Consider the following 27,418-nt stretch of genomic DNA (forward strand, 5'->3'; position numbering starts at 1 on the left):
ATCAATGCTCGTCAGAGACTGTCTGCCTGGCGACAGTAGTCACATAACCAGGACTTGTGACCTGCACAGCTACTCATACGGCCGTCCACCACTTGCTCCCATGGCTTCACTTGACCCTGATTTGGGTGGGGAGGGGGTTGAGGCTAAGCCGGTGCTACACCTTGTCCAAGGGTGACTTGTGCTCTAACGGAGGGAGGGAACACCTTACATTTCCTTTGGTAGAGACTTATTTTCACCCCACCACAATATACACATAAAACCAAAACACTGAAAATTGACATGTTCACATGATTTTATATATCCCAAAAGAACATGCCATGGAACTGAACTTCTCAGTATACTTTGACGCCCTCAGAATCCATTCTTCAAACCTCAAGTATTTCAAACAAGGCATACTTTGTTCACCGTTATAGGATACGTGCATAAAATCTCGTGCCCAGCACTGACAGTACTACTGTATAAGTTGACAACACGGCTTTATGCAAAACCACTTGGTTCAAATGAGACCTGTGTCAGGTTTATAAACCTGAAATCTTAGAGCAGTTAGATGTGTTGTCGGATTTAATTAAAAACACCCTTCAGCAAAATTGCTAAATGACTGCTGTTGACGACAAATGACGTATTTGGTGAGATTCTCAGTCCAAGTGGTAGACTAATTAATTTTATGTCTACAGTCTCCGTCAACATTGCAACCCTCTGTCTTCAGCCATTTCTGTCATCTTGCACTGCCTTTATTTCCTTCCCCACACACTGTGACTGGAAGCTGTGTCTTTTCTTCTCAAAGCCTGGCTGTAAAAGGAAGAGGGTTGGGCATAGGGCGATTAATCCCAATCTGTAAAAACCTAGTGCTACAGAAACTCTGCAGGGTCACATCCCAGGGAAAGGAAGGATCTTTGATATACCTGGGGATAGTTTGAAGGACCAGCCCAGGAGAGTAGACTCCAGCAAGCTGCTGTTGGCAGTCTTCACTCCAGCAGGTGTGATGGGCTTCAGAAGAAGACACACTGGGACTGGTAGCATGTCTCTAAGTTCCTCAATTTGCTTCCTAAACCTCTTCGCCTTTCTAACGGTTTCAAATTTAAGATAATTCTCAAACCTGCTTCTTTGATCCAGATGTTCGTGTGTATCCCTGCATTACTTTACTTGGTTTGGTGTCAAATTTTGCTTTACATTACTTGTGATGATTTATTGCGTTAAATGTGGTCTGCTAATTCAAGTTGTTTCTAATATTGCAAAGCAGGAACATAATACTCAGCTCCCTCTTTGATGCTTTGCTGGAGCACATCCATTTGGCTTTTCCCCCATGCTGTTTTTAAGCATTTCCTCAAAGGCTGTGAGAAAAAAATGAGAATGATTGGAATAGATGGGGAACAAATCACACATAAGTCAGTGTCATAGAGTCATAGAACAGTACAGCACAGCAACAGGCCCTTTGGCCCATCTAGTCTGTGCTGAACTATTAATCTGCCTAGTACCCATCGACCTGTAACCGGAGCATAGCCCTTCATACTCCTCCCATCTATCTACCCATCCAAATTTCTCTTACATGTTGAAATCGAACCGTATCCACCACTTGTACTGGCAGCTTGCTCCACATTCTCACCACCCTCTGAGTGAAGAAGTTCCCTCTCACGTTCTCCTTAAACGTCTCACCCTTAACCCATGGCCTCTAGTTCTACTCTCACCCAACCTCACTGGAAAAAGCCTGCTTGTATTTACCCTAATGATTTTGTATACCTCTATTAGTATATCTATAGTTATATGCACTTTTGACCAGGGTTGAACTTTTATTAGCTGTCTATTGATATATTAATAGATTGTGTGTGTGTGTGTGTGTGTGTGTGTGTGTGTGTGTGTGTGTGTGTGTGTGTGTGTGTGTGTGTGTGTGTGTGTGTGTGTGTGTGTGTGTGTGTGTGTGTGTGTGTGTGTGTGTGTGTGTGTGTGTGTATTATACTGTCTATGGAACTGCACTAAACCATCCTATCTTGCATTCAAAAAGGAAATGGATGGTCAACATTTTGGGTCAAGGACCTTCGACCAGGCCAAATGAAGGGTCCTTACCCGAAAATGTTACAGAAGCTGGTGGATATGGCCTGTCCATCATGGGTAAAGTCCCCCACTAACTACTGAGCATAAATACATGGAGTGCTGTCACGGGAAAGCAGTATCCATTGCCAGGAGCCCATCGTCCAGGTCATACTCTCTTCTTGCTGCTGCCATCAGGAACAAGGTAGAGGAGCCTCAGGACCCACACCACCAGGTTCAGGAACAGTTATTACCCCTCAACCATCAAGGTCTTGAACCAGAGAGAGGGATAAATTCACTCAACTTCACTTGCTCCATCACTGAAATATTCCCACAACCTGCGAGCTCACTATCAGGTACTCTTCATCTCATATTCTGGATATTTATTTTATTTGCATAGTTTATTATTTGCTTATTTATTTATTGAGGAATAGGCCCTTTGAGCCGCACCTTCCACCACCCCCTGATTTAACCCTAGCCTAATCATGGGACAATTTACAATGACCAATTAACCTGCTGACTGGTACAGCTTTGGACAGTGGGAGGAAACTGGAGCACCAAGAGGAGCCCATGTAGTCACAGGGACAATGTACAATCTCCTTATAGACAGCGGCAGGAATAAGACCCAGGTCGCTGGTACTGAAAAGCGTTGTGCTAACCACTACACTACTACGCTGGCCTCTTTTGTACACAAGTTGTCCACCCTGTTGGTTGCTTTCTCTCATTGATTCTATCATGATTATTGGATTTATTAAAAAGCCAACAAGAAAGTGAATCCAGGGTGGTATATGATGATAATAAATTTACTTTGAACTTTGAAGCATTGACTGTCCATTTCCCTCCACAGATGTTGCCTGTCCCTCTCCATTCATCCAACTATTTGTTTCTTGCTCCAGATTCCAGCATCTACAGTGTTTGGGTAGCTTGGTGGCATCGCAGTTAGCACAATGCTTTACGGCACCAGTAACAGAGATTCAGTTCCCCCCACTATCCGTAAGAAGCAGCACATTTTCCTATGACCGTGTCGGTTTCTTCCCATGAGAGGTAAGGGGTAGGGTTTGTACTGGCGACACTTGCGGAACATCCCCTGCACATCCTCGGTCTGTGTTGGCGGACTCCAACAATGCATTTCATGATATGATTCAATGTACATGTGAGAAATCAATCTGAATCGGATCAGACAGAGAACTGCTGCTGGACAGGAGAGAACACAAACGTAGGCACAGGATTGGATGTGGCCAGCCATGAACAATGACCCATGTGTCCCTGACTATTGCAGAAAAAGAAACTGGATTGTTCCCATTTCCAATGTACTCAATGTGTATTCGCATTTTTACCAAATTGGAGATGGCAAAAAAGTTTGAAAGCTGAGAAATCCTTGCTTTAGGAAGTTTTTCTTTGTGATTTACAAGCTTTGTGAAGTTAAAACTCCCACACTGGCCCATGAGAAATGGGTCAGCATATCTAAATTAACCTCTTCCTAGCAGCTTCAGATGGCTGTGGAGATGTGGTCAAATGGAAATGGGTTGCAAAAATCAGCAGACACAGGGTAATACAGCAGAGCAGTCACTGAATGGAGAATGGGCCAATCATGCAGTACAAACGTGGGTGGCCTTAAGCCCTCACCAGCAGTTTGAGAGATCTACAAGGAGCCCTGATCAGTTCACAGAAACCGTGATCAATACTGATAGCTGCCAGCTGTGAGCTGAATCCAAATAAAAATTATCATGTGTTAATCACATGAAAACTATGTCCCATAGGGACACTTCAAATCACAGAGGTTTCACTATGTCCTCCCTACTGAGCACAATGTTGACACGTAATTTGACCTATTAACCCAGATTCTGCAGTGAGGTGAATAACGTGTGCTGCAGCTACATCAAGTAAGTCATTACGTGTGCAAAATATTACAAGGAACAAATCAAGTTGTCCAGTTCAATCTGTTCAGAATCAGAATCAGGTTTAATATCATCGGCATATGTTGGGAAATTTATTAACTCTGCGGCAGCAGTACAATGCAATACATGATAATAGAGAAAAAAGAAATCTGTGAATTACAGTAAGAATACAATATATATATTAAATAGCTAAATTAAATAAGTAGAAAAATAGGAAATTATAAAAAGCAGTGAGGTAGTGTTCATGTGTTCAATGTCCATTCAGAAATCAGATGGCAGAGGGGAAGAAGCTGTTCCTGAGTGAATGCCTTCAAGCTTCTGTACCTCCTTCCTGATGAAGGAGAGGACATGCCCTGGGTGTTGGAGTCCTAAATGCTGGATGCCATCTATCTGAGGCACCATTCCCTAAAGATGAACTGGATACAATAGAGGCTAGTGCTGGCCAATTTTACAATTCTCTGCAGTAGCTAGCAGCCGGTTAGAATGCTCTCCACAGTATATCTGTAGAAATTTAGGAGTGCTATTGATAGGGGTTCACCTGGAGATTGTATGTACAAAATACGCTCAAAGCCAATTTACACACACACACACAGACACACATACACACACACGCACGCACGCACGCACACAGACACACACATACGCACACACACACGTGCGCACGCACGCACACACACACACACACACGCGCACGCACACACACAGACACACACACACACGCACGCACAGACACACACATACGCACACACACACGTGCGCACGCACGCACACACACAGCCACACCCGCGCACGCACACACACACACACGCGCACACGCACACACACACACACACACACAGACACACACACACACGCACGCACGCACACACACATACGCACACACACGTGCGCACGCACGCACACGCACACACACACACACACACACACAGACACACACACGCGCACGCACACACACACACAGACACACACACACACAGACACACACACGCGCACGCACACACACACATGCACGCACACATGTACACACGCACGCGCGAGAGCACTGCAGATTTTCTCTAATCTAGTTATTAGGCTTGGAACTTCACAGGAATGTAATCCTTTTGATCTGCATATCATACAAATCTCAGTCATAATGACTTAACTTCAGCTACAAGTGAAAACTAATGAGTGCAATTATGGTGAATGGAAGCATAGTTTCACTGGCAAAACTAATCCCCGTCCTTAGGGGCTTCATGTGGTGCTGACTTTTTTGATGAGTAATTACATACAGGACTATTTTTTCCCCATGTTACGTGATCACAGGGTTAAGCACCACGAATCAGTACAAGTGGAGTTAATTGGACTGGGATTCCATATCTGTATTTTAACCACCTACATACCATAAGACATAGGGACAGAAAGTAGGCCATTCGGCCCATCAAGTATGCTCCACCATTCAATCATGGCTAACTTATTATCCCTCTCCACCCCATTCTCAAGCCTTCTCCCCATAACCTTTGACACCCTTATTAATCAAGAACCTATCAACCTCCGCTTTAAATACCCAATGACTTGGCCTCCACAGAATCTCTGGCAATGAATTCCACAGATTCACTACTCTCTGACTAAAGAAATTCCTCCTCATCTCTGTTATAAATGGATGTATTTCTATTCTGAGGTAGACTCACCCCCTCATCCCTTACATGTCCTTTCTATTTGCACCTTTCAATATTCGATAGGTTAAGCCACAATCTATCAAAAGGATGTAATATTCCCTAATGAGGACATTAGAAAATGTAAATAGCTTAGCAGACTTTATACAAGCTTTGAACTCAAAAGAACTTCACAATTCTAGAGCCATTGGACAGTTGTACAAAACAAAAAACACACCCTTTAGCCAACATATCCATTGAGTCACACAGTCATAGAACTCTACAGCACAGAAACAGGCCCTTTGTCCCATCTAGTCCATGCTAGCCTGGACCATCTACCTGAACCCGGATCATAGACTTTGAGATGCCTCCCTTTCATGTACCTATCTAAACTTCTCATCTATTACAATTAAACCCACTGTTACCACTTGCCCTGACAGCTCATTTCACACTCGCACCACACTCAAGAGTGAGGAGGTTTCCTGTTAGATTCCCCTGAAATATTTTGCATTTCACCCTAAACCTCTGGTTCACGTCTCATCCAAGCTGAGCGGAGAAAGCCTGCACACTTTCACTCTGTTGACACCACTCATAATTCTGTATAAGATCTCCCCTCAGTCTCCTGCACTCCATGGAATAAAATCCTAATCTATTCAACTTTTCCTGATAATTTAGCCTTCAAGTGCCAACAACATCCATGTATTTTTACTCTTTCAAGATTATTGATATCAGTCTTGTAGGTAGCTGGCAAGGACTGCACACAGTACACTAAATCGGCCCTCACAACAACACTATCAGCCTGTACTCAGTTGACTGATTTTTCAAAGCCAATGTGCCAAAATGCACACAGCATAAGGAATAAAATGGACAATCTTGAAATTCGGCTACAGATTGGAAAGTATGACATTGTGGCCATCTCTGAAACTTGGCTAAGGGATGGCTGTCATTGGGAGCTGAACGCCCAAGGATATACGGTGTATCAGAAAGATAGCTTAATAGTCAGAGGGGGTGGTGTGGCCCTGTGTATAAGAAATAATATTAAATCATTAGAAAGGGATGACATAGAATCAGAGGGTGTAGAGTTTCTGTGGGTTGAGTTAAGAAATGGCAAGGGTAAAAGGACCCTTATGACAGTTGTAAACAGGCCTCCAAACAGCAGCCAGGATGTGGATTACAAATTACAGCAGGAGATAGAAAAGGTGTGTCAGAAAGGCAATGCCATGATAATCGTTGAGGATTTTAACATGAAAGTGGTTTGGGAAAACCAGGTCTGTACTGGACCTCAAGAGAAAGAATCTGTAGAATGTCTAAGGAATGGCCTTTTCAGAACAGCTTGTTGTTGAGCCCACTAGGGAATTGGCTGTGCTGGATTGGGTGTTATGCAACGATCCGGAGATGATAAGAGAGCTTAAGGTTAAGGAAACCTTAGGGAACAGTGATCACAATATGATAGAGTTCACGTTGAAATTTGAAAGAGAAAAAATAAAATCCAATGTGTCGGTATTTCAGTGGAATAAAGGAAATTACAATGGCATGAGAGAGGAAATAGCCAAAGTTGACTGGAAAGAGACATTTGCAGGAAGGACAGCAGAGCAACAATGGCTGGAGTTTCTGCAAAAAATGAGGGACGTGCAAAACGTATATATTCCAAATAAGAAGAAATTTTCAAAGGAAAGGAGGACACCACTGTGTGAAGTCAGAGCCAAAGTAAAAGCAAAAGAGAGAGCATACAAGGAAGCCAGAGCTAGTGGGAAGATAGAGGACTGGGAAGCTTTTAAAAACTTACAGAAAGAAACTAAGAAGGTCATTAGGAAACAAAAGATGAATTATGAAAAGAGGCTGGCATGTACTATCAAAGAAGATACTAAAAGCTTTTTTTAAAGTATATAAAGGGTAAAAGAAAGTCGAGGGTAGATATAGGACCAATAGAAAACGACGCGGGAGATAGTGTAATAAGAGACGCAGAGAAACTGAATGCGTATTTTGCATCAGTCTTCACAGTGGAAGACATCTGGAGTATATCGGAAATTCAAGAGTGTCAGGGAAGTGAAGTTTGTGCAGCGAAAATTACGACCGAGAAGGTGCTCAGGAAGCTTAATGGTCTGAGGATGGATAAATCTCCTGGACCTGATGGAATGTACCCTCGGGTTCTGAAGGAAGTAGCTGGAGAAATTGTGGAGGAATTAACAATGATCTTTTAAAAATTGATGGATTCTGGCATTGTACTGGATGACTGGAAAATTGTAAATGCTACTCCATTATATAAGGGTGGGAGGGAACAGAAAGGAAACTATAGACCTGTTAGCCTGACATCAGTGGTTGGGAAGTTGTTGGAATCAATTGTTAGGGATGAGATTACGGAGTACCTGGAGGCACATGACAAGATAGGCCAAAGCCAGCATGGTTTCCTGAAAGGAAAATCCTTCTTGACAAACCCACTGCAATTTTTTTGAGGAAATTACAAGCAGGGTAGACAAAGGAGATGCAGTGGATGTGCTGTCCTTGGATTTTCAAAAGGCCTTTGACAAGGTGCCACACATGAGGCTGCTTAGCAAGGTAAGAGCCCATGGAATTACAGGGAAGTTAGTAGCATGGGTGGAGTATTGGCTGATCAACAGAAAATAGTAGGAATAAAGGGATCCTATTCTGGCTGACTGCCGGTTACCAGTGGAGTTCCACAGGGGTCGGTGTTGGGACCGCTGCTTTTTACAATGTATGTTAATGATTTGGACTATGGTCTTAATGGATTTGTGGCTAAATTTGCCGATGATACAAAAATGGGTGGTGGAGCGGGTAGTATTGAGGAAACAGAGAGCCTGCAGAGAGACTTAGATAGTTTAGGGGAATGGGCAAAGAAGTGGAAAATGAAATACAATGTTGGAAAGTGTATGGTCATGCACTTCAGTGGAAGAAATAAATGGGCAGACTATTATTTAGATGGGGAGAGAATTTAAAATGCAGAGATGAAAAAGGACTTGTGCAGGATACCCTAAAGGTTAACCTCCAGGTTGAGTCAATTCTGAAGAAAGGGAATGCAATGTGGTATTCATTTCTAGAGGTACAGAATATAAGAGAAGGGATGCGATGTTGAGGCTCTATATGGCAGTCGTGAGACCACACTTGGAGTATTGTGTGCAGTTTTGGGCTCTTTATTTTAGAAAGGATATACTGACATTGGAGAGGGTTCAGAGAAGATTCACAAAAATGATTCCAGGAATGAAAGGGTTACTGTATGAGGAATATCTGGCAGCTCTTGGGCTGTATTCCCTGGAGTTTAGGAGAATGAGAGGGGATAACATTCCGAATGTTAAAGGGCCTGAACAGATTAGATATGGCAAAGTTATTTCCCATGGTAAGGGGTTCTAGGACAAGAGGGCACAATTTCAGGATTGAAGGACATCCATTTAGAACAGGGATGCAGAGAAGTTACTTTAGTCAGAGGGTGGTAAATCTGTGAAATTTGTTGCCACGAGCGGCTGTGGAGGCCAAGTCGTTGGGTGAATTTAAGGCAGAACTAGATAGGTTCTTGATTAGCCAGAGCATCAAAGGGTATGGGTGAAGGCAGGGGAGTGGGGATGACTGGAAGAATTGGGTCAGCCCATGAGTGAATGCCTGAGCAGACTTGATGGGCTGAATAGCTTCTATATCTCATGGTTTAAAACCTCTCTTTACAACCCATCTCCCTATGATGCCACTTTGGATCTTTATTCCCAGATCCATACACCGTACACCGCAGTGCCCTGCCAGGTACTGTATAAGTCAATGTAAATACCTAATCAACAAACCCCAGCTTGTACTTCCAAAGTGCAACACATCACACTTGTCTGAAATAAAATTCCACCTTCCGTTATTCAGCCAAACCTTTTGTCCATCTAGACTGATCTCATCTCCCCACGTCCATTCTTGCTGTAAATGTTCTCCCCTGGTCTCAGCAGGGTTCCATTCCTGTGAATCTTTCATAACCCGGACAGGTTGAATATCACAAATTCTGGCTGCAAACCAAATTCCCACACTGCCAAAGATCCCTGCAGGCCATCACAGCCAGCACGCCCATACCAGCTGTCTGCCAAACACTTGTTCATAAGCATGAGCTGTACATAAGTTAGGTATTCATAGACTGGGAAGGACATAATATCATCCGTTCTCACACGACTCCCAGGGTTTCATGTGTAAATAAAACCAACCACCTTGTATCATTTAGCTGAAAATTATACACTCAGTGGTCACTCATTGGGTACACCCGTGCACCTGCTCTAATCTAAACAGCCAATCACGAGGCAGCAACTCAAAGCATAAAAGCATGCTCACATGGTCAAAGGTTCAGTTGTTGTTCAGACCAAATGTTGTTGAAACATCACATCGGGGAAGAAATGTGACCTAAGTGACTTTGACTGTAGAATGATTGTTGGTGCCAGATGTGGTGGTTTGAGTATCTCAGAAACTGCTGATCTCCTGGGATTTTCACACACAGCAGTCTCTAGAGTTTACAGAGGATGGTGCGAAAAACAAAAAAAATCCAGTGAGCGTGAGTTCTGTGGGCAAAAACGCCTTGTTAATGAGAGAGGTCAGAGGAGAATGGCCAGACAGGTTCAAGCTAACAGGACACAACAGTTATGTGCAGAAGAGCATCTCTGAATGCACATGTTGAACCTTGAAATATATGAGCTACAGCAGTAAAAAAATCCAAAGATACACTCCATGTACCAAATAAAGTGGCCACTGACTGTACATTGCCTGATATTTCTCAGTGGTAGCAGTTTATTAGAATTAATCTTTCAGACGTTCTCTCTATCCTTACAGACCAAGTATTCTAGAATCTGAATTGATGGTGCAGTGTTTAGGTCTTCCAGGATCTAACTTTCCAACACTAAATCAGAAAACGCACATATAGTGATATTTTTTAATAGATACTTTTCTGTTTGTCTATCAATCCAAATTTTGAGATCACTGGCTTTTAGGCAAGCCAGATGTAAACTAACCAGGCTGATAAATACACCGCACAGCAGCTACATTAGCTCTTGGTGAAACATGCCCCTGTTCCTCCCTCAGCAGATTCACGTTGCTGTAGTTGGAAGAACAGTCCTTGAAACATCTTAATGAAACACCTCATCAATCCCTGATCTATTAAGTACATCAAGAGGCTTGCAGTTGGGCGAGGAAATCATCTGTGCTTCATTAAATTCTCACTCTCCTCCCAAGAAACCTGCCCAAATCCAGCTCCACCACTTAGGCTAGGGATTCTCAGTTCAGGAATGAGAAGCTCAGGATCTGATATGGGATCCTTTCCAATGACTGGCCCACTTTTAGAATATGGCAACTTGTGAAATGAAAGAGTTTACAGCATATATGTCAAACTCAAGGCCCGCGGGCCAAATCCGGCCCGCGGTGGAATTATCTTTGGCCCGCGAGATAATATCTAATTACTATTAAAGCTGGCCCCAGTAATTGAAGCACCTATAGCGTATGATATGGCTAATGCTGAGTTTATTCAGGTACCAGGTTTTCAGGGTTTTTAGTGTTTATTCGGCAGTCTTCTTTATAAGAAACGGAATTTGTAAAGTGAAACACTTTGTAGTTATAGCAGAGACTGAGACACACGAGAGCAGGCTGAAAAAACGGAGGCAACGAAAGCTGCATTCGCACGCGTCCGACTGATCCGGCCTGCATGAAGCTGCATTTTGCTCAATCCGGCCCGTGACCTAAAATGAGTTTGACACCCCTGGTTTACAACATGTGTAAAGTGACAGAACTAGATTTTCAACATCACACTCTCAAAGGCCAAGAAACCTTTGCAAGTACTGCAGGCTCGCAAACCAAAAAGTGCAGCCAATTCCATCTGAATGAATAGACCTTTGAGAATGTGATGGCAAGAACATTAAACTGGTCCCAAAATACGATCGTAACCTGCTGCAGTCCGTATGTGAAGGTATCCCAGATCGCAGTTAGCTAGTGAGTTGTCAGGATTTGGGTGTAGCAACTATTTTGATAAAATGGCAGTGCTTAAATAAGCCAAGAGTACAGTGCATGTGCTTTGCTGTCAGATTAGAATTTATTATTTATTTAGTTCGAGATAAAAAAGACACGTACGTTCGAATGCTGTTCATAGACTTCCGTTCAGTATTCAACATAATCATTCCTCAGAAACTGATTGGAAAGCTGAGCCTACTGGGCCTGAACACCTCCCTCTGCACTGGATCCTAGACTTCCTGACTGGGAGACCTCAGTCAGTCCCGATCGGGAGCAGCATCTCCAACACCATCACACTGAGCACGGGGGCCCCCCAGGGTTGTGTGCTCAGTCCACTGCTGTTCACTCTGCTGACCCACGACTGTGCTGCAACACACAGCTCGAACCACATCATCGAGTTCGCCGATGACACGACCGTGGTGGGTCTCATCAGCTCGAACAACGAGTCAGCATACAGAGAGGAGGTGCAGCGGCTAACAGACTGGTGCAGAACCAACAACCTGTCTCTGAATGTGAACAAAATGAAAGATATGGCTAACACGATGAAATCTGCAGATGCTGGAAATTCAAACAACAACACACACAAAATGCTGGTGGAACACAACAGGCCAGGCAGCATCTATAGGAGAAGCACGTCGATGTTTCAGACTGAGACCCTTCGTCAGGAAAGATATGGCTGTTGACTTCAGGAGGGCACGGAACGACCACTCTCCGCTGAACATCGATGGCTCCTCGGTAGAGATCGTAAAGAGCACAAAATTTCTTGGTGTTCATCTGGCAGAGAATCTCACCTGGTCCCTCAACACCAGCTCCATAGCAAAGAAAGCCCAGCAGCGTCTCTACTTTCTGCAAAGGCTGAGGAAAGTCCATCTCCCACCCCCCATCCTCATCACATTCTACAGGGGTTGTATTGAGAGCATCCTGAGCAGCTGCATCACTGCCTGGTTCAGAAACTGCACCATCTCGGATCGCAAGACCCTGCAGCGGATAGTGAGGTCAGCTGAGAAGATCATCCGGGTCTCTCTTCCCGCCATTATAGACATTTACACTACATGCTGCATCTGCAAAGCAAACAGCATTATGAAGGACCCCACGCACCCCTCATACAAACTCTTCTCCGTCCTGCCATCTGGGAAAAGACACCAAAGCATTCAGGCTCTCATGACCAGACTATGTAACAGTTTCTTCCCCCAAGCCATCAGACTCCTCAATACCCAGAGCCTGGTCTGACACCAACTCTACTGTGCCTATTGTCTTGTTTATTATTTATTGTAATGCCTGCACTGTTTTGTGCACTTTATGCAGTCCTGGGTAGGTCTGTAGTCTAGTGTAGTCTTTTTGTGTAGTTTTACGTAGTTCAGTGTAGTTTTTGTATTGTTTCATGTAGTACCATGATCCTGAAAAATGTTGTCTTGTTTTTACTGCGTACTGAGCCAGCAGTAATGGTCGAAGTGACAATAAAAAGTGACTTGAACTTGAACTTGGGATAGAACGCAGAATAGGCCCTTCCAGCCTTTGAGCTACACTGCCCAGCAACCCCCAACTTAACCCCAGCCTAATCATAGGTCAGTTTATAATGACTAATTAACCTACTAACTGATACATGTGGGGGAAATCTGGAGAACCCAAAGAAAGCCCTTGGACTTTCATGGGTGTTTCTGTTCTAGTTTAAGTGTTAATGGGCAAGGAAGAGATAAACTATTCAAATGCTTTACATTTTTTAAAAAGGGGAATAATTTTAATATAATTATTCACTATAATATTTTTGATAAGGGTTAACAAGGAAATAACCTGAAACATATTAGAAGAAATCTTGGTTATTAATGTACTGTAAATTTAAAAAAAAATCCTGAAATGAACAGCAACTGATAATCTATTGGGGGAGGTTTACAAAATCGAAGCAAATTATGCTGTTTGGAAAGTACAAGGAAGCTTATTAATTTTACAAAATGGGCATTTTGATCAGCTTATACCATTTGGGCCAAAGGGCCCTCTTCTCTGCCCTATGACTCTGTGACTCTTAAACTCTATAGCTCCTTCAAAGGAGAAATTTTCTCTGACATCCTTGTGATTCGATTCCAGATTACCAGAATTTAGATTCCATACCTGCCATGTTGTGATTTGAGCTCAAATCTCCAGATACTGGGGTGTCACAGTAGTGGTTAGCGTGATGCTATTCCAGCTCAGGACATCAGAGTTTAGAGTTCAATCCCTGTGTCCTCTGTACATTCTCCCCATTGAATGCAAGGGCTTCCCCCACTGCTGTAGTTTCCTCCCACAGTCAAAGTTAGTAGGTTTGACTGGTTATTGGAAATTGTACTGGGATTAGGCTAGGGTCAAACCTGGGCTGCCCAGCAACCTGGCTTCAAGAGCTAGAAGGGCCGATTCCACACTGTATCTTAAAATAAAAAATAAAATAGCTTGTGTTTATGGAAGTTACTACTGGGCATGTTGCACACTTTACAATAGAGTATAAGAATGTTAACAAGCTACGGAGTAGAGTTACAGCCTGTTCTGCTAACATGAAAGCAGTGTGACCCGAGTATGGAAGATTTAAAAAGAAGAAAGGTGTACTTACAGGAACAGGACAATACCTGTGTTGGCCATCGCATACGCCAGTCCCAGGATCCCACTGCCCATGATAGCATTGCTCAAGTTGAACACAGACATCCCAAAGGAGGTTTTCCCTTCAAACTGCAATGGAAGAAGTGCCTTGAGCATGGAGAATCAAAAGGTAAAAGAATCTGCTGACTAATAATTCCAGACGCATCCTTGTACTTAAGGGACAAAAATCTATCTTGATCCAACTAACCATATTCAGCACTTCCCCTGACTGAGAAGGAACATGTCTCAAATTAACTTACATCTGTAAATCGAGTTGGCTTCTTCTCTGTGTCTGAGTGAGGCAGGAATTCATCACACTCGGCCGAGTTTCCTTCATTTTCTTCATACCTGATGGGTTTCAAAATTAGAAAGAATACGGAAATGAGTAACGTATTCTTCATCTGGTATGGGAATCTGACCAAAAGCCCCTGCAAAGGATTGTGAGGACTGCTGAGAGGATCATCAGGGTCTCTCTTCCACCCATCAGAGGTATTTATCAGGAGCACTACACTGCATGGCATTATCAATGACCCCTCCATCTGTCCAATATTTTTTTGGACTCCCTATCTACCATCAGGCAGGTGTTAGCATTAGGACAAGAACTGTGTCAGTTCATGGCTTCCTCTTTTGCCACGATGAGACCACTCTCATGGTGGGGGAGCAGCACTTCATACCCTACGACCTGATAACATAAACATTGATTTCGCCTGGTCATTTTTTTCTCTATTTCTTTTCACCTCCCTCTTCTTCTATTCCCCATTCTGGCCTCTTACCCTTTCCCCTCACCTGCCTATCACCTCCCCCTAGGTCCCCTCCTTCTTCCCTTTCTCTCATGATCCACTCTCCTCCCCTATCAGATTCCTTTGCCTCCAGTCCTTGATCTTTCCCACCCACCTGGCTTCACCTATCACCTTCTAGCTCACCCTCCTTCCCTTCATTACATCTTTTTATTCTGGTGTCTTCCCCCTTCCTTTCCTGTCCCGATGAAGGGTCTCAGCCTAAAACGTCAGCAGTTTATTCATTTTCATAGCCTGTCCTGCTGAGTTCCTCCTGCTCTGGATTTCCAGCATCTGCAGACTTACTTGTGATAATAGTTCAATGCTTCCAAAATGGCCTGATCCAATTGGTAGTTATCTGAGCAATAAATCCATGGTGTGTTTGATTGCTCTGGGCTTGTACTCAGATCTCATTAAAGCCTACACAGTGAAAGGGCTGGATAGAATGGACATGGAGAGGATGCTTCCTTTAGCATGGACATGGAGAGGATGCTTCCTTTAGCATGCACATCCTCTGGACAAAAGGACATCCCTTAGTACTCTGAACAGGAGGAATTTCTTTAACCAGAGGGTGGTGAATCTGTGGAAGTCATTGCCAGAGAGGCCAAGTCATTAGTTCTTTGCTGGGAAATGGGCAAAGAGTTACAGTGATATGACAGCAGCGTGAAGCTGAAAAAAATCTGTCGTGATTGAATGGTGGAGCGTAGTCGACAGGCCAAAAGGCCTAATTCTACTTCTCCTTTCTACATTGTCTCTTTTTCCATTCCCTATGCTGGTTCCCCTTTTCCTTCCCCTTTTTTTCATGGTCCATAGTCCTCTCCTATTAGATTCCTTCTTCTTCAGCCCTTTACCTCTTCCCCCTATCACCCCACAGCTTCTTACTTTGTCCCCCTCCCTCACCCACCCACCCACCTTCCTATCCTTCGACTCCCTTCCTCCCTGAAGATCCAGTGTGATTATACCTAATAATTGATTCATCCAGAACCCACAGCAGTGGGAATGAATGGGCCAAGGGTTCACAATCCTCGAGTAAAGAAATCTCTTTTTTCTTTTTAAACAAACAGAAATGAAACATGAATACAGAGTGTTTGAGAGTACATAATTAATAGTTTAAAGCATAAATACAAATAGATGATAATCCATATATAATAACCTCCCAAACTCATAGTAGTTACGAAAAATGGAGTAAATAAGAAAAAAAAACAAAAAAAGAGAGAAAAAAAGAAACCTGACCAACATGGGCCATTGCCTTATGTCAAATATACACAGTAGTGTCAATAACTCCACACCTCCATCCAAATAATTAAGGATAGTAAAAGTAAGGTTTAGGAAAAGTCAGTTTAGCTCATATGAAAATGTTGAACAAATGGTCTCCAAGTTTCTTCAAATTTAACTGAAGGGTCAAAGACAACACTTCTAATTTTTTCTAAACTCAAACAAGAAATAGTTTGAGAAAACCACTGAAATATAGTTGGAGGATTAATTTCTTTCCAATTCAATAGGATAGATCTTTTAGCCATTAACGTAACAAATGCAATCATCTGCCGAGCTGAGGGGGATAAACAACTATTACCCACCACTGGTAAACCGAAAATTGCAGTAGTAGGATGCGGTTGCAATTTGATATTCAGAACTGTTGAAATAATACCGAAAATATCTTTCCAATAATTTTGCAAGCTAGGGCAGGACCAAAACATGTGGGTCAATGAAGCAACTTCAGAATGACATCTGTCACAGGTTGGATTAACATAAGAATAAAATCAAATAAGTTTATCCTTAGACATGTGAGCCCTATGTACAACCTTAAATTGTATTAAGGCATGTTTAGCACAAATAGAAGAGGAATTGACTAATTGTAAAATTTTCTCCCACTGCTCAGTGGGTATAAGACAATGAAGTTCTTTTTCCCATTCCTTCTTAATTTTTTCTGATAATTCTGGCTGTATTTTCATGATCATATTATAAATGATGGCTACTAAACCCTTCTGGCAAGGATTCAGAGCTAAAAAAAATTCCGTAATGTCCATTGGACATAAGAAATCTCATTTCTGGTCCTAAAACATACCTACAAGCATGTGAGACAGGACTAGATTACTACTCAGCTTCTCACACCTACTGCACCATTCAATAAGAACATGAAGGATGTGACTGCAAGTTTAACTCTAAATTCCCAACTATGCCCAATAACCTTTCACTCTTTTATTATCTAGAACGTACAGTCTTAAAAACAGTCAATGTCTGTTTTTAAACAGTACTGTGAGACAGCGGGAGAGTTTAAAAAGCGAGCAGATTAATGGAGTGGGCGTCGGAGGAGTGGGCGACAGAGTGGTGGGAGACAGAGTAGGAAGGCTTTGGCTCGAGAGGCTTCGGCGAGCAGAGGCTGAAGACGAGCTTGCTCCCAGCCAGGTAAGGCTGGTAAGCTCCTTTAATTAATCTAATTAATTTAGAAGTAGGTAATGGAGGCAGCAGTTAGGGTAGTTGGGTGCTCCGTTTACAGTACGTGGGAAGTCAGGGCGAGCACAACTGTCCCTGATGACCACACCTGTAAAAGGTGCATCCAGCTGCAGCTCCTGACAAACCGAGTTAAGGAACTGGAGCTGGAGCTGGATGAACTTCGGATCATTTGGGAGGCAGAGGCAGAAATAGACAGGAGTTTCAGGGAGATAGACACCCCTAAGAGTCAGGACGCAGGTAGCTGGGTGACTGTCAGGAGAGGGAAGGGGAATAGACAGAATGAGCAGAGCACCCCTGTGGCCGTTCCATCAACAATAAGTATACCGTTTTGGATACTGTTGGTGAGAATGACCAGGGACAAGTTGCAGTGGTTGCGTCTCTGGCACCGAGACTGGACTCTCAGCTCAGAACAGAAGGAGGGAAAAGAGGAGAGCAGTAGTGATAGGGGATTCGATAGTTAGGGGGAAAGATAAGAGGTTCTGTGGGAGACTGAGAATCCCAGATGGTCTGTTGCCTCCCTGGTGCCAGGGTCTGCGACATCTCGTAGGAGGTCCTACAAAGAAAGTTTAGGGAGTTAGGTGCAAAGTTGAAGGACTGGACCTCCAGGGTTGCAATCTCAGGATTGCTACCCATGCCACGTGCTAGTGAGGCTAGAAATAGGAAGATAATGCAGCTAAATACGTGGCTAAGGAGTTGGTGCAGGAGGGAGGGCTTCATGTTTCTGGACAATTGGGCCTTGTTCCAGGGAAGGTGGGACCTGTTCCGACGGGATGGGTTGCACCTGAACTGGAGGGGGACTAATATCCTTGCGAGAAGGTTTGCTAGTGCTGCTCCGGGGGGGTTTAAACTAGATTTGCAGGGGGAGGGGAACCAGAGTGTTAGAGCAGATAGTGAGACGGAGGAGGAAAAAGGTCATGCGGGAACTGCAAGTATAGTGCATGGAGTAAAGCCAGATCTAGCATATAGAGAGGCTTTGAGGAAAGAGAAGCAGAATAAAGGGTGTAAAGGTAGTAAGGTAGAAGGGCGAAAGTGTGTGTACTTCAATGCTAGAAGCATCAGGAACAAAGGTGATGAACTGAGAGCTTGGATACATACTTGGAATTATGATGTAGTGGCCATTACAGAGACTTGGCTGGCATCAGAGCAGGAATGGATTCTCAATATTCCTGGATTTCAGTGTTTTAAAAGGGTTAGAGAGGGGGAAAGGGGAGGAGGGGTGGCATTACTTGTCAGGGATACTATTACAGCTACAGAAAGGGTGGGTAATGTAGCAGGATCCTCTTTTGAGTCAGTATGGGTGGAAGTCAGGAACAGGAAGGGAGCAGTTACTCTACTGGGAGTATTCTATAGGCCCCCTGGTAGCAGCAGAGATACCGAGGAGCAGATTGGGAGGCAGATTTTGGAAAGGTACAAAAATAACAGGGTTGTTATCATGGGTGACTTTAACTTCCCTAATATTGATTGGCAGCTGATTAGTTCCAATGGCTTAGATGGGGTAGAGTTTGTTAAGTGTGTCCAGGACAGAGTCCTGTCACAGTATGCTGACAGGCCGACTAGGGGGAATGTCATACTAGATCTAGTATTAGGTAACGAACTGGGTCAGGTCACAGATCTCTCAGTAGGTGAGCATCTGGGGGACAGTGACCACCACTCCCTGGCCTTTAACATTATCATGTAAAAGGATAGAATCAGAGAGGACAGGAATATTTTGAATTGGGGAAGGGCAAATTATGAGGCTATAAGGCTAGAACTTGCGGGTGTGAATTGGGATGATGTTTTTGCAGGGAAATGTACTATGGACATGTGGTCAATGTTTAGGGATCTCTTGCCAGATGTTAGGGATAAATTTGTCCCAGTGAGGAAGATAAAGAATGGTAGGGTGAAGGAACCATGGGTGACAAATGAGGTGGAGAATCTAGTCAGATGGAAGAAGGTAGCATACGTAAGGTTTAAGTCAGATGGGTCTATTGAGAAATATAGGGTAGCAAGAAAGGAGCTAAAGAAGGGGCTGAGAAGAGCAAGAAGGGGGCATGAGAATGCCTTGGCGAGTAGGGTAAAGGAAAACCCCAAGGCATTCTTCAATTATGTGAAGAACAAAAGGATGACAGGAGTGAAAGTAGGACTGATTAGAGATAAAGGTGGGAAGTTGTGCCTGGAGGCTGTGGAAGTGAGTGAGGTCCTCAATGAATACTTCTCTTCAGTATTCACCAATGAGAGAGATCTTGATGACGGTGAGGACAATATGAGTGAGGTTGAAGTTCTAGAGCATGTTGATATTAAGGGAGAGGAGGCGTTGGAGTTGTTAAAATACATTAGGATGGATAAGTCCCCGGGGCCTGATGGAATATTTTCCAGGCTGCTCCACAAGGTGAGGGAAGGGATTGCTGAACTTCTGGCTAGGATCTTTATGTCCTCGTTGTCCATGGGAATGGTACTGGAGGATTGGAAGGGGGCAAATGTTCTCCCCTTGTTCAAAAAAGGTAGTAGGGATAGCCTGGGTAATTATAGACCAGTGAGCCTTATGTCTGTGGTGGGAAAGCTGTTGGAAAAGGTTCTTAGAGATAGGATCTATGGGCATTTAGAGAATCATGGTCTGATCAGGGACAGTCAGCATGGCTTTGTGAAGGGCAGATAGTGCCTAACAAGCCTGATAAGAGTTCTTTGAGGAGGTGACCAGGCATATAGATGAGGGTAGTGCAGTGGATGTGATCTACATGGATTTTAGTAAGGCATTTGACAAGGTTCCACATGGTAGGCTTATTCATAAAGTCAGAAGGCATGGGATCCAGGGAAGTTTGGCCAGGTGGATTCAGAATTGGCTTGCCTGCAGAAAGCAGAGGGTCATGGTGGAGGGAGTAGATTTGGATTGGAGGGTTGTGACGAGTGGTGTCTCACAAGGATTGGTTCTGGGATCCCTACTTTTAATGATTTTTATTATTGACCTGGATGTGAGGGTTGAAGGGTGGTTGGCAAGTTTGCAGATGACACAAAGGTTGGTGGTGTTGTGGATAGTGTAGAGTATTGTCGAAGATTGCAGAGAGACATTGATAGGATGCAGAAGTGGGCTGAGAAGTGGCAGATGGAGTTCAACCTGGTGAAGTGTGAGGTGGTACACTTTGGAAGGACAAACTCCAAGGCAGAGTACAAAGTAAATGGCAGGATACTTGGTAGTGTGAAGGAACAGAGAGATCTGGGGGTACATGTCCACAGATCTCTGAAAGTTGCCTCACAGTGTGTTAGTTTTCATAAATCAAGGGATTGAGTTTAAGAGTCGTGAGGTAATATACATCTCTGTAAAACTCTGGTTAGGCCGCACTTGGAGTACTGTGTCCAGTTCTGGTCGCCTCACTATAGGAAGGATGTGGAAGCATTGGAAAGGGTACAGAGGAGATTTACCAGGATGCTGCCTGGTTTAGAGAGTTTGCCTGGTTTGGACAGCCAGTGCCTCTTCCCCAGGGCACCACTGCTCAGTACAAGAGGACATGGCTTTAAGGTAAGGGGAGGGAAGTTCAAGGGGGATATTAGAGAAGGTTTTTTACTCAGAGAGTGGTTGGTGCGTGGAATGCACTGCCTGAGTCAGTGGTGGAGGCAGATACACAAGTGAAGTTTAAGAGACTACTAGACAGGTATATGGAGGAATTTAAGGTGGGGGGATATATGGGAGGCCGGGTTTAAGGGTCGGCACAACATTGTGGGCCAAAGGGCCAGTACCGTGTTGTACTATTCTATGTTCTATGTCTTGTCATGAGACAACACCCCTTCATTTCAGACTTAAAAAAGAATCAATTCCATTCCATTCAAAATCTTATGTTCTGATAAGATCATTTCTTTGAACAACAGCGGGTTGCATTCAGACTCTTTAGTCAATGCCCCATTCTATGTATCAATATGGTGACGTTGTACCACATTCTGCTTTTTCAACACCAGACCAACCTCAAGCTCTGAATGGACGTCATGTTTGCCACTGATCTACTTGCGAGCAGCAGAACATGAGGCAGTGTGGAGCTTCACAAGATGGCCCCTGACATCCCAAGAAAGCAAGCAGGAGACTGTAGATCAGCAATCACACGTGTTGACTGGAAGAGAATGACCTGCATTTGAGAGGATGTAAGGGATATGTACTAGGATATTTTCAAAATTTAAATGAGGATGGACCAGTGAGCTGAGATATTCCATAGAACTGGGGGGGCGGGGGGGATTAACTGAAGGCTATTTTCCTTGGCTAAGATGTCAAAAACCAGACAAGACATCTAAGTCGTTGAGAGAAATGTGAATTAATTGCTAAAAAGGTTAGAAAGGAGGTGTGGAAAACTTGCTTTCACTTAGAGGGTGGTTGGCAGTCAGAAATTTGCCATCTGGCAGGAGGCATTGCTTTTAAGAAGTATTTTGGATGTGATGTTTGTTGGTCTTTGTTTATGTATAGCTTTTCATAAATTCCTTGTTTTCCTGCACAAAAAATGAAGCTCAATGTGGTATATGGTAAGATATACAGACTTTGAAAATAAGTTTACTTTGACTTTTAAGAGCAGAGACTCACAGAGCTATGGACCAAGTGCTAAAATGTAGGATTAGGCCAAGTCGTTCTTTCTCACTGGCATGGATGGTTATCTGCACTGTAACTTTTCTCGGATCCATGATCCCTGCTCTGTGTATTCTTCTATGCACTGCCTATGTAGATATTTGTGTTGACACAGACACCTTAAACAAACAAGGCATGGAAGGAACCAGTTTCAATGTGGGCAAATGAGATGAAGGTATAAGGGCATAAAGGTCAGAACTGATGTTATGGGCTGAAGGGCCTGTTTTTGTGGTGTAGAACTCTATGACTCTCCAATTATTTACAGAATCTTTGGGGACATTTGAATAAGGGTATTATTTTATAAATTATAGAAACGTCTATCTTCTATACCAGCACATTTCAACAGTTTTGGCATCATACAGTGGCTGTCTGTGTCCTTCAGGATCAACTTTAAAATACTCTTAATTGCACATAAAGCTCTGAAAAATCTAGATCCTCTGTATATCCTGGAGTGTCTATCCCCTACATCTCTAGTCGTAATCTTAGATCCACGAATACTGGTTTGCTTACTGCACCAGGAGCCAAGCATTTACTGCCCCATAAACCTGGAGATACACCAGGCTAGTTCTAATTTTTTAATTTGGCCAACTTATAAGATTACTTCATACCTGTTGATTTTGATTATATTTATATAATTTGGTATATTCGATTACATTTTATTCTATATGTTTGTCTTTATTTGTGATGTTTAATTTTGGCTCGTATTTTACAACTATAATGACATCTTCAAAATCTATATAAAGCATGTTGAGCCAACAACTTAATGTATGAGAGGTGCTATATGAATAAAACTATTGTTACTATTATTAGCATGTCGTAGCTTGACTTGACTCAAGCGCCTGGCATTGCTCTGCTCTCTTGCACAGGAGGAGAGATGGAAGGAGAGGGAGGTCTTGGTGCCTCTCAACTCTTTCAGCATAACCTTTCCATGACCTGGTAGACATCTGTGATCCATTCTTACCCTCGGTCACTGATGCTTAGCATTGAAAAGAGCTAAAGAAAATGGAAGTTGAAGAAAATAATGATGTCCCAGTTTGCATTTGTTCTGTATTGAACAATGATGAAAAACATGCTCCTGTCCCATCATTATTCATCGTTGAACAATTTTGATGGAAAGAGCACCTCAAGTAGTCGAATTATAATTCACCCACCTTTCCTCTTCCGTGGACATTTTGATCGGCACCATCAGATCTTCTACATGATTGCCATTTGGAATAATCTCCACCATCTCTGCCTCTTTACCTACTTGTACACACTCCATGTTGCTGCACGTCTTGTTCAAAAGAGTGTGGTGATGACTGTAAGCAAAGAAACAATAACAAATTTATACCCAGTGCCCATTTTATTAGGTACACTTATACACCTGCATGTAAATGCAAAAATCCAATCAGCCGATCATGTGACAGGAACTCAACACATGCAGACATGGTCAAGCGGTTTAATTGTTGTTCAGAGCAAACATCTGAATGAGGAAGAAATGTGATCTAAGTGACTTTGACCGTGTAATCACAACAGGGTGATTTCATGTATCTCAGAAGCTGTGCTCAGAAGACAGCATGAAATGAGTGATGGTGGTCCTTAACCTTCTTAAGGCATCACCTTTTGAACGTGTCCTTGATGCCCATGAGAGAGCTGGCTGTGTTTACACCTTTCTGCAGCCTTTTCCAATCCTGTGTAGTGACTCCCTCCATATCAGACAGTGATGCAACCAGTTAGAATGCTGTCCATAGTACGTCGGGAGAGATCTGTGAGTGTCTTTTGTACCAATTCTCCTCAATCTCCTAATAAAATCTAGCCATTGCCATGCTTTCTTTGTAACGCAGTAACAATTGAAATCTGAAGGAATAGAATCTAAAGATTAGGAACCAGAAAGGAAATTAGATAGTGATTAAGAATTCTGGTTTTTAAAACATTACTTTTTAACAATTCCATGAGCACCTTACATGTAATTCAACAACTTCAGACCATTCTACTTAATTTAATGCACTGATTTTTGGCAGCATAATCTAGATAGCAACTGCCTGATATTACTGTTGTAACTATTCATGGGCACTGCCTGTCGACTACTTTCCAATTCATTTCCAGTTGAGTTGAATCCACTGATACCATTTTTGAAAAATATAGTCAATTTTTTGTCGGCCTATATTAAGTACATTTAAAGCAGATTTTGATATAGTCTTGATTAGTCAGAGTGTCAAAGGTTAAGGGGAGAAAGTAGGAGAATGAGGTGGAGTGGAGTGAATAGCAAAGCTAAGTGGCCTAATTCTGCACCTATGTCTTCCAGTTTTTTTCGGTCACTTCAGATGACCTACAAGCAACAGAGAATAACTTCATTGCTATTTTCCTGAAACACATCCTGCCCACAAGTGTGAACAGGCCCTTCCAGCCCTTCAAGCGGTACCACCATCACCCAACAAACCCCAATTTAATCCTAACCTAATCACGAGATCATTCACAATGACGATGGGCTGTAGTAGCATCATACGAACCACTACGCTCCTGTGGCACACTAGTGGAGATATCTAAAACCAAGCACGAGTTCATTCCAGAACAAAATAATTAACAATGAAAAATTAGCTTAGGTTGAAGTTATTTTCATTCAAAGGTGACTTTAGTTCATTCTCTCGCTTAATTTATGGGAATGTGTTTGTACAGACAGATTATTAAAGTAATGAGAATGTTGTGGGAGTAAGAAAGGAAGAACTTCAGTTCCAGAGACAATGAGCTCCTGATCCAAGAAGCATTAACAGTGAGCCATCAAGAGTCATGACCCTAAATGCTTGATATATTGTCTCAGATCACATGGTGAGTCATAGTACTACTGCAAAATTGAAAGAGACCATTCAGCCCTCCGAGTGTTTGCAAAGAAATCCAGTCAATCTCATCCACCCGCTCATTCTCCAGACTTGCATTTTTTGTTTTAATGTTCATGTTTTTATGCAGTCTGTAAGTCCCAGTTGAATCTGTGTCCACAACATTTTTGGAAAAAGCATTCCAGATCACACATAAAACAGAGAACAGTATAGCACAAGAACAGGCACTTTGGACTACAACGTTGTGCCAAACAAAATTAATTATCAAATGTCCAACTGAACTAATCCCTTCTGCCTACACAATGTCACATAAATCCAATGATACAGTGAACCTAGATCAGAACATTGGCAAAAAAGATGTATGTAAGTATATGCGCCTATAGTCACTAAAGTTTTCAACGAACGAGGGGGATCTCATTGAAACCTATCGAATATTGAAAGGTAGAGTGGACATGGAGAGAATGGTTCCTATAGAGGGGGAGTCTAGACCAGAGGACAGCCTCAGAATAAAGGGCATCCAGTTAGAATAGATATGAGGAGGAATTTCTTTAGCCAGATGGTGATGAATATTTGGATTTCTTTGCAACAGACGGCTGTGGAGTCCAAGCCAGTGAGTATATTTAAAGGGGAGGTTGATAGGTTCTTGATTAGTAAGGGTGTCAAGGGTTACAGGGAGAAAGCGGGTGAATGGGGTTCAGGGGGAAAATAAATCAGCCATAATGGAATAGTGGAGTAGAGTCAATGGACCCAATGCCCTAATTCTTCTCTTGTGTAATATGGTCTAAGAAGTAGATTAGGATGTGTCTACCATCTACACCTCGGACTTCAACTACTGTACAGAGTCTTGCCAACTTCAGAAGTTTTCTGATGACTCTGCCATAGTTGGATGCATCAGCAAGGGAGATGAGGCTGAGTACAAGGCTACAGTGGGAAACTTTGTCACATGGTGTGAGCAGAATCATCTGCAGCTTAATGTGGAAAAGACTAAGGAGTTGGTGGTGGATCTGAGGAGACTAATGCACCGGTGACCCCTGTTTCCATCCAAGGGGTCAGTATGGACATGGTGGAGGATTACAAATACCTGGGGATACGAGTTGACAATAAACTGGACTGGTCAAAGAACACTGAGGCTGTCTACAAGAAAGGTCAGAGCCATCTCTATTTCCTGAGGAGACTGAGGTCCTTTAACATCTGCCGGATGATGCTGAGGATGTTCTACGAATCTGTGGTGGCCAGTGCTATCATGTTTGCTGTTGTGTGCTGGGGCAGCAGGCTGAGGGTAGCAGACACCAACAGAATCAACAAACTCATTTGTAAGGCCAGTGATGTTGTGGGGGTGGAACTGGACTCTCTGACGGTGGTGTCTGAAAAGAGGATGCTGTCCAAGTTGCATGCCATCTTGGACAATGACTCCCATCCACTCCATAATGTACTGGTTAGGCACAGGAGTACATTCAGCCAGAGACTCAGTCCACCGAGATGCAACACTGAGCGTCATAGGAAGTCATTCCTACCTGTGGCCATCAAACTTTACAACTCCTTCCTCGGAGTGTCAAACACCCTGAGCCAATAGGCTGGTCCTGGACTTATTTCCACTTGGCATGATTAACTTATTATTATTTAATTATTTATCGTTTTATATTGCTGTATTTCTACACTATTCTTGGTGCGACTGTAATGAAACCCAATTTCCCTCGGGATCAATAAAGTATGTCTGTCTGTCTGTCTTGCGTGGAACTTGGACATCAGCATAAACTAGATGGTACAGACAGTTTCTGTGCTATACTTTCTGATTCAGTAATCAGGCTTAGTGATTTAGGAGATTCTTCTTCTTAAGCCCATCAGTTCTACCGAGACATTGGCCGCCAACAGCAGCTTGTCAGAGTCCCCTGTCTTGGGTCAGTCTTCCAAGTTGACCCCAGGTGTAGCCCATCTTCTAGCTGTAACCTTCCTCTCAATGGAATGAGGTCTTTGGAGCTTCTGTTGGTATTTCTGTAGCTCTGCAATTTTGCTAGCCCCTGGCCCAACCCTCCTTCTTCGCAGCCAGGTGTGGGACCATCCATGGCGGATTTGAACATGGAGACGCATGTGGCCAAATCATCAGATAGCAAATCAGCAGCTCCATCTCTAACCCATGGTTCACTTTGATTTCAACATTCCTGCTGGGAGAACAATATTGCTCCATTTGCCCAGTGAACCCTTCAATTGAATCTCAGCCTGTGACTCCCACTCCTGTGCAACTATAATGCTTTCTGCAGATTTAAGCTTTGGCAACAGGGAGCACTGTGTGCAACGCAATATTTGAACAGCAAAGAGCTGGTGCCATCATCACTTTACTTTCCTCTGGAATTTTAACAGCCGCCAACTTTAAACAGAAGTGACGCTCAGTTACGGACCTTTGCCTGAACCAGTTTGTTTACTTTCTTTTCCTCTTCAAAATACATCAAACATCAAAAGGCTTTTCCCTACCATGGGCCTTAACTCTGAACGCAACCTCAAACATCCTATCATGATGTAGCTATTTTCCATTCATGCTACAGAGCTTTTTTTTAAAATCTGGGCACCACGGTGGTGTGACTGTTAACTCAACACAACTGCAGCTCGGGGCCTAGGAGTTCATTGTTCAATTCCAGGGTCCTCTGAAAGGAATTTGTACGTCCTCCCCATCGAA

At 43.2% G+C, this 27,418-nt stretch overlaps 1 protein-coding gene across 3 annotated transcripts in view; it reads right to left on the bottom strand.

The window, feature by feature from the left end:
• Window positions 1–27,418, bottom strand: part of slc38a3b (solute carrier family 38 member 3b) — a 284,604-nt gene that overhangs the window by 230,927 nt on the left and 26,259 nt on the right. For all 3 annotated transcript variants that reach the window (XM_073072906.1, XM_073072905.1, XM_073072904.1), the window contains exons 2-4: window positions 23,086–23,232; window positions 14,386–14,473; window positions 14,100–14,215 (exon numbers count right to left, since the gene is read on the bottom strand). In XM_073072906.1, the coding sequence (XP_072929007.1) occupies window positions 14,100–14,215; window positions 14,386–14,473; window positions 23,086–23,195 (314 nt within the window). In that variant the 5' untranslated portion in view covers window positions 23,196–23,232. The remainder of the gene's footprint in view (window positions 1–14,099; window positions 14,216–14,385; window positions 14,474–23,085; window positions 23,233–27,418) is intronic.

The sequence above is a fragment of the Hemitrygon akajei genome, chromosome 19 (genome assembly GCF_048418815.1).
Source record: "Hemitrygon akajei chromosome 19, sHemAka1.3, whole genome shotgun sequence".
NCBI lineage: Eukaryota > Metazoa > Chordata > Chondrichthyes > Myliobatiformes > Dasyatidae > Hemitrygon > Hemitrygon akajei.